The 8,871-nt window shown below is 46.3% G+C and overlaps 1 protein-coding gene across 1 annotated transcript; it reads left to right on the plus strand.

The window, feature by feature from the left end:
• Positions 1-5,781: 5,781 nt before the first annotated feature.
• LOC125374086 lies at positions 5,782-7,238 on the plus strand. The gene is made up of 2 exons (XM_048384841.1): positions 5,782-5,848; positions 6,694-7,238. The coding sequence occupies exons 1-2, from the start codon at positions 5,782-5,784 to the stop codon at positions 7,236-7,238; spliced, it is 612 nt and encodes a 203-aa protein (XP_048240798.1).
• The last annotated feature ends 1,633 nt before the right edge of the window (positions 7,239-8,871 follow it).

The raw sequence follows: 8,871 nt of genomic DNA on the forward strand, positions 1-8,871 counted from the left end.
TTTCACCTTTTGTACATATTGTAAGGATCTTTAATGAACCCGTCCTTACCTCTCAAAACGTTTGGATAGTTTATCATACGAATTCATGCGCGTGTACTCCAATGATACACATATATTCAACGAGATGTGTATCATCTTTTAACGGGTCATTCAATAAAAGTATGTTTTGGGGCGATATCAAAAGCTGCCCAATTTACACAGTGTCGTCCGTTTCGCGTGAACTACCACCCCACCCTGTCAGTAAGACTTATGTTATCGGTACACAAATATCTTTAATGCGATGTCAGTGTGGAAGCAGTTTCAATTATGTTCGCCACTGGCCACAGAAATCCTCAAAGTATAGTAACAATCAACAAGGCTAGTGCCGTACTAATAACCTAGTGACGCACGTAACAACGGCTGTCAATCTGTCTGCTACAGCTACCATACCATCATCGCTGTCACAACTGGCGTATTAACGGCTTATTCAAAATATTAATTGTAAAAAGTTCGTTAACAGACTTACGCATGTCGTATACATTCCTCTTATTTGATAAAAAAACCCCAGTAACAGCACGTTAACTGGAAAAACATGATGTTACATTCCTTATATAAGATAACGGCCCTGTTTGTGAAAATATGCACTAGACATAAGGTTTAAAGACTAATAAAATCATCTTTAAGACCGCATAGACCATAAAACCGAATAAAATAAGTCTTGGTATCATCTCTTGTGTATTAGATGATGGTAATTATCTGAAATGGTATAACGTTAGATTAGGAAGGAGAAACATTGAAGTGTTTTATAATATTTGGGAACATGAGCAATAAGATGTAGCAACATGGAATGGAATAGGGAATATGGTGAAAACAAATTGAAATAGATTTTAATAAAACATTATTGTAATAAACAACTTGCAAAAGCGGTGCCCAAAATTACTGGATCGTATTTTGTGTGTTGTAGACTGACGACTAGCAAGTAATTGTCATGCTGTACGCATGGTTCCATATACAAATTCAGATATGCAACCAGTATAAAGCTGAGAACTGATCAGATGCCAAGTATAACCTGCATTCACACACGGAAGCAATATACTAACAAATGAATCACTAAATTATTTGCATTGTAATAAAAATAGTCATTAATAAAACTTGATAATTTGGTGGGTCTCTGACAGATATGAGTTTCAGTTTTTTTTACACCTTTGATTGATTACGTACATGTAGTCACTGTCTCTCATTTTCATGTATCATGCTTGATAACAGTGTTAGAACCTACACCGAAACGTCGCTCTTAATTGTTATAAAGAAGTTGTTTATCCATAAATTCTTATCCTTACTTAGTACTCCAACTTCTAAATGCATGTCAAAGGAGAAATCTAATGTATCTGCTAGTTAGAAATTTCAAATGTCATGTTATAGCACTGTTCCTAAAATAAGGCAGTTTCTTTTATCGGGTATAAATAGTTGATTCGTCTCGTCACAAAGTCATTTTTACTTGATCGAATGATTTCCACGAAACATTCCAGCAGAGAGTTTTGTATTTTATTATATACATGTATTGTTAATTGTAGAAGATACTTACATCACTGTATCTCAGAACGCAAAACTGATAACATTCAAACATGTAATTAGTACACAGTGAATTGTTACATATAATTGTGATTAATTATAGTCTGTTGCAGAAAATGCGGTATAAGTGTAGTCATGTATACATATACACATTACACATATACAGATGAAATACACGTTATGATACAGCGCAAGAACAAATTAAGATACGGTTTCTATTAGTGAGTGAGTGAGTTTGGTTTTATGCCGCTTTTAGCAATATTCCAGCAATATCATGGCGGGGACACCAGAAATGGGCTTCACAAATTGTACCCATGTCGGGATTCGAACCCGGGTCTTCGGCGTGACGAGCGAACGCTTTAACCACTAGGTTACCCGACCGCCCCACAGTTTCTATTAAAAATAATAATATGATTATGGATTTGATTAGCATGTTTAATGATTACGGTCTACATTCATCTTCAATCAAGTTTTACAGGCCAACACGGTTGAAATACAGCATCGGCATACTCAACTGGAGTTTTTTTCTGCCGGTCGTAAGTTCATTGTTTGACGGAACACACTTGTGTCGGGGTTGCGATATTTTCTTCTCTTTGTTTGCAGCCTGCCACAAGCCTGAATTTAGAGAAAGGTCTCATCATGGGACTATTAGTTTCTTCTTAATGATGTCTACATGCTTACAAACTTGTAAATGATGGGGCGGCTAGGACCAAACATTTTCAGCTTAGAGTGCCACTCATCCCAGTGTAAGTGGTCCTTGAACCCATGGTGTCAAACAGGTTCTGCGCAATACATCCATCAGATTCTATCTACTGTTCAGCAACATTGTCACTGAATTTCAGAACTCTGGCATGATCAAGGATTACGAAGGTGAACGAGGTGAAAGGCAGACGCACGTGGATTTACGCTTAGGTTATTATTGTGTGGGGTTCACATTTTTGGGCATTTCAGACACTAATTACATTTAGTACTAACTACTAAATGACTTTATCGCGCGTATCCAAACCATGGGCTAATTACGTCTGTAACCCAACCACCCCTCGTAACCCAATCACCCCGGGCCACCACTCGGCACCGTGCCCGTGGAATAATCCCGCGCAAGCATCATCCCGCCCTTTGTTAGTCGGTCATTCGCGAGCAACCCTTCCCCAAGTACACACGTGTGTCACTGTATCTAATCGCTTTCTTTCGCTTTGGACGTTTCTTTTGTACCCAGTCGCGACCGTTTTGTCGATTACGCTTCGAATACCATCTATTCCAACACTCGCCGTATCGCATTTACACAATCGCGACCGTTTCGCCGATTACGCTTTAAATACCATCTATTTCAGCACTCGCCGTATCGCATTTATTCCGTTCTACTCCCGAACTTCACCCTCGGGACAATTTACGCTTGTGGAATACCAACTCACCACCTCGACCTTTCGTGATGCCTCCAAAGAGAAGAGCAACCGTCAACCACAAGCTTGTGAGGGGAGCCAAGCAGCCCAGGACAACCAGAAGACAAACCCCTGGAGTACACATTGTACAGGAGGCAACAGCTGATGGTGAGTCTGCCAATTACGGCAATATCGAAGGTGGCAACAGAATTAACGTACAATCGGCGCAGCTTGTAAATGCCGCACAGGCTGCCAACTCGGCTACCCAGGTAAACGAGCAACTGGAAAAAATACTCCAGTTGCTGGAACATTCAGCGCCTGGCCCGGTTAGCGCAAACCAACAGGTAAGGCGTGGTTTTAGTTCGCCCGCCATTTCGCCCAACATAGGGAGAATCCCCGATGCCCTCAACGAGGCCGACGGTGACGCGGCTTGGCCAGCCAATCACACCGCAGGATACGGGGATTCCCTTTCTTTCCGTGCGGACGGGATAGACGCGCACGTCAAACAACAGGTGAGGGAAAAAATCTGGCGTGGCGAGTATGTCGACCTCGGCACAATACTACCAAACAACGAGGGAGGTCACGAGGACGGTACGATTACCATGGCATACGACTCCTCAGGTAAGGTAATTTTTAAACCAATTAAGCAGCAACCAAAGCGTCTGTCCCTGGCGAGCTGGACTTCAGCTTTCCACATTTTCATGTGTATATATGTTAGTAGGCACTCCGAGGTCCGCACAACCCAGGGGTTGCTGTCCTACATGGAAACCATAAGGACGGCAGCACTTCGATTCGGGGGGGATGCCTGGTCAACCTACGACCAACAATTCCGACACAGAATGTCAAGGGACCCCTCACGACGCTGGGACAACATCGACGGGGAGTTGTGGCTGAAGTACATGGTAACACAGCCGGTACGACAACCAGAATCAGGCGGACGGGGCGCAATCACACGCGTACAGGGGGACATCGCCAGTCAGGTATGCTGGGATTTCAATAAATTTGGCTGTAGCAGGGTTAACTGTAAGTACACTCACAAATGCGGTAAGTGTGGCAAACATTCCCATAGCTCTAGGACCTGCTTTCGAGGGAATGGGGTCCAACCGACCACATACAAGCCCAATCAGCCTTTTCCTAACAGAAAACAACCCGGCAAGGCAGGTAAATTCAATGGCCCCTTCCCCCGTGGACCTCAATGAAATGGCACCTTGGTTATGCCAATATGCTAGGGTCAATTACAGAGATGCTAATTATTTATGGGTAGGTTTTAGCTTTGGCTTTAAGCTCGAGTTCCAGGGAAGCCGCACGGGTCGCCTGGCACGAAACTTGCGATCAGCCACGCGCCAAGACACGGCAGGCTACGTGAAACAAAAACTACAAAAGGAAGTCGACCTTGGCAGGATGGCGGGCCCCTTCAAGGACACCCCCCTAGACAACCTCCAAGTATCCCCAATAGGCCTGGTGCCCAAGAAGCAGCCAGGATATGGTCAGCACCTGGGTAAGCATGCGGAGGAATTCCGCCTAATTCACCATCTATCCTATCCCAGGGGTAAATCTATAAAGGACTTCATAGACACAGAGGCCTGCTCCGTTGTGTACGCCAGATTTGATGAAGCTACCCATATGGTTCAACAACTGGGAAAGGGAGCACTACTAGCAAAATTCGACATTCAGTCGGCCTTTAGAATTATACCAGTCCACCCATCTGATTTCGAGCTGCTAGGCATCAGATTCGAAGGTGAGTTCTATTTCGATAAATGCTTACCATTTGGCTGCTCCATATCTTGCGCCATATTTGAAACGTTTAGTACCTTCTTGCAATGGTGCATGCAATCGCATCTTCCAAAGCGTCCGATCATGCATTACCTGGACGACTTCCTAACGGGGGGCACAGCAGGCACCAGCCACTGCTCAGACAACCTCAACAGATGCGTGAATACACTTGAACAGCTTGGGGTTCCTATTGCGCACGACAAGACGGTGGGCCCCACAACCAAACTGACATTCCTAGGGCTGGAAATCGACACCATTGCGATGCAGATCAGAATCCCAGAGCCCAAGATCAAGGAGGCAACAAGGGAAATCCATGACATCCTGTCAACAGGTAACATCAAGGTCACAAAAAGGGCCCTTCAGTCCCTCATAGGCAAGCTTAACTTTATGTGCAGGGCTATACCAATGGCAAGGGCATTCAGCCGCAGGCTAATCGATCTGCTTAGCAAAGGTAAGCAACCATTTCACCACATTAGGATTACCAGCTGGGTCAAGGAAGACCTACAAATGTGGTTAACATTTCTTACGAGTTACAACGGCATTTCAGTGTTTCAGGACCAACTATGGGTGGACAGCGATTTCCTCCAGCTGTTTTCAGATGCAGCGGGCGGCGCCGGCTTTGGGGCCTACATGCAGGGCAAATGGTTTAACGGCGCATGGCCAACCCAGTGGGTGACGGATGGAACTACACGGGACTTGACGCTCCTGGAGCTGTTCCCCATCACACTGGCCATCCAAATCTGGGGCAAGCAACTCGCAAACAAAAAGGTCCTCTTTTACTGCGACAACCAAGCCGTCGTAACAATAATCAACAAGCAGTCCACCAAGGCCCCCAGAGTGATGAGCCTACTCCGTCGCCTAATCCTGCAGTGCCTCCGATATAATATTATGTTTAAGGCAAAGTATGTATGTTCCACTGCTAACACTATTGCCGATGCTCTCTCGAGGTTTCAGCTCAAACGCTTCCGAGAGGCAGCACCAGCCGCGGACCAGAACCCCACACCTATCCCGTGCAACATATGGCTGATCTGAGGCAGGAAGCCGGCAGACTCCTACAACAATCTCTGTCTACTAATACATGGGACACTTACCAAACAGGCATCAATGCCTTGCACCAGTTCCGGTCCGCACACCAGCTACAAGAGGTGTGGCCAGTCCCGCTGGATCAGGTCGTAAACTTTATTGCTTATCTGTCAGTCACTCACCACTCCCCCAACACAGTCAAGACTTACAGTGCAGCGCTGTCTTCACACCACAAATTCCACGGGCTCACCGACTGTACAAACCATTTCCTGGTAGGCAAGATTGTAACTGGCTTACACAAATCAGCGGGCCGTCCAGACACCAGAAAACCGATCACTGCAGATCTGCTGCAGGTAGTAACCAACAATCTGCCTCTTGTATGCTCATCAGCATACGAAGCCAGGCTATTCAAGGCAGTCTACTGCACAGCCTTCTTCGGCTTCTTTAGGGTTAGCGAACTGGTACAAACTGGACCCTCAAAAACAGGTTGCGCCATCCAGATTCTAAGCTTCTCGGGCAACCCCCAGCAGCTTTCAATCCATTTACCACACTCAAAGTCCGATCAGTACAGGATGGGGACAACAGTTACAATGTCACCTATACCAGGTAACACGCTATGTCCGGTAGTCGCCATCAAGCACTACCTGGAGGCGCGCCCCTCCGGCCCACAACATGCATTCGTCCACTTTGACCATTCCCCCGTTACAAGGTACCAATTCCAGGCACTCCTAAAAAAGGCCTCAGCACACAGCAACATAAACATGGCCTGCTATTCTTCGCACTCCTTCCGCATTGGGGCAGCCACATCAGCTGCCATGAACGGGGTGCCCGAACACCTCATACAACAATACGGCAGGTGGAAATCAGATTGCTACAATGCTTACATACGCCTACCAACAAATTCAATGTTGCACAACTAATTCAAATAGTCTTTCATGGTACTTACTACACTTCTTATTGTTTACAGTTTGGATGGTGGGATCCAGCTACATGGCCAGGGCACGGCAGTACTTGCTCCTGAAGGGCACCAGTCCGAACCAACCGAGGATGCTATGGCTGGCACGAGGGGGGATGAGGTGGAAGGAGCTGGACACCATTCTGGATGCACAGGTCAAGGCGACACGGCGCAGCCCCAGAGCCCTCATCATTCACCTGGGCTCCAACGACCTGTGCTCGGTCAAGGGCAGCCAACTCTACCTTGACATGGTGGCATCAATCCTCCGGATACAACTCCAGCTTCCTGACACCAGGATCATCGTATCCTCAATGCTGCCCAGGCGCTACTGGCACGATGCCAGGGACCCACTAAAGATCGAGGGGATGCAGAAGAATATCAACCGCCGACTGGCCAACCGAGTCAAAGAACTCGGCGGTACAATGGTGCCACATCCTCAGATCCTGGCATCAGACAAGACATGGTACGCCTGGGAGGGCGTCCACCTCAGCGACAAAGGACTGTGTGTGTTTACGGACAATTTATTGCATGCCCTGGCGCTCATTTTGCGCCAGTAAGGATATTATCTCCACAGGTTAGTGTTTCCTTTCAGTACATAGGCAAGCCGGGCAACAATGCTATCTCCGCGTATCGCGTGGCCGTGGGTGTGGGGTAGCACTCGGGTGCTTTGTGGCGGGGTTCTTGTGGGCTACACTGCTAGTAACAAATTAACTTGCTTCCAAATTAATACTCGTGCTTAAGGCTACCTGCTTTTCAGCGGGAACCTTTCCGGGGTTACCTGCTTCTCAGTGGGAACCTTGTCTTTCCCGACTTTTCAGCCGGGGAATCGTAAAATAACATACGTTGGGGCAAACAATTGCCACGTATATGGGCCCGGCGGCGGAAGTCGTCTTGTCAAGCGGTAGCTGACAGTTGGGTCCGCGGCGGGGGCCGCACAATGGTTTTGCTAATGGGGCCGGGCAGTGTGATCTGCTTTGGCCGGCTACCTGGGGCCGGGCAGCGGCAGTCTGACTTAGGCCAGCAGCGTGGAGCTGCTTTTGGCAACGTGGGAGTTGCCAAGCAATGGTAGCGGTTAAATATGCTACCGTGGGGGCCGGACAGCGGTAGCAGTCCCAGGCCAGCAGCGCTAGCTGCAATCGCCGTCGGCCACGCGCGTGGCCATGGCAACGGTAGCATTTTGGTATACACAATTAGCAGCTAAGTAGCCCACTAGTACCTGCACACCCTCGGCCATTTAACCCAACCTCATCTTCTGTTTTTATTATAGGCACGGGCACCCACGGCTCGGTGGCCCGTGCCTCTCCTTGGCATATCGCGGGCTAATTGAACAGAGCTCACCTGCACATGTCCACTTTAGTCAGAGAGACTATAACCCAAAAAAGCAATGAGCTGTAAGTGAGGTTAAACCGTGTCCACCAGACAATCTCAGGTGGCCATCAAGTCAACTCTATTTTTCAAGCATAATTTTTTTTTACATTTTGAAGAAAAGGAATTAAAAAAATCGTATTTAACAAACCTACACATTACCAAATACAAACCTTTACAACCCGTTCTACACTTTGTTCCAATTAACCTGGATCATTCAACTGTAAGTGAATACATCTCAAGAGTACACGAAACTTTTAATTGTATCATATATATTCATGATAAGCAATGTTTTAGTTCCTTATTCGAATGAGCATATTTTTAAGCTAAATCTGCAAAAGGACAGGCAAAATACAAAATAAATTTCTTTGTACAATGCAAACGATACAAACGTAGCGGCTGATAAAAGAGACACTGATTGAATAATCCGCAATATATTATTTCTTCTCGTTCAATCTATTGTACATTTTGAAGTCATTGTAAACTTTCAAGGAGTACTAAAATGTTGTGGTATTGTGAATGAATTTAGAATATGAACAGTGAAAAACAGTCACCATATAGGATGTACATGTATAACTTGTCTTCCAACACCATGCTTGTGTCAAGGCCCGTGGTCATACAACTAACCAGTCCCATAAAAGGAGCAACTAGTTTCGCAGATATTCCGCTGTATATGCTTTGGTTCACTCCCAATTGTCAGACGACCTAATCATCAGACAGACCATTCAACTGTGACCAGTGTACCTGCCTGGTCTTACCTACTATTACTGAGCTGCCCAATACTGCCATACCATGGGCAGAGTAAGCTACTCCAATTCGGTGAGT

This window comes from Haliotis rufescens, unplaced genomic scaffold (assembly GCF_023055435.1).
Source record: "Haliotis rufescens isolate VD_foot unplaced genomic scaffold, xgHalRufe1.0.p SCAF_51, whole genome shotgun sequence".
Classification (NCBI taxonomy): domain Eukaryota; kingdom Metazoa; phylum Mollusca; class Gastropoda; order Lepetellida; family Haliotidae; genus Haliotis; species Haliotis rufescens.

Coding starts and splice junctions, on each gene's coding strand:
- LOC125374086 (XM_048384841.1), top strand. CDS start 5,782: ATGGGACACTTACCAAACAGGCATCAATGCCTTGCACCAGTTCCGGTC. Junction 5,849..6,693: donor CCGCACACCAGCTACAAGAG/GTGTGGCCAGTC, acceptor TATTGTTTACAG/TTTGGATGGTGGGATCCAGC.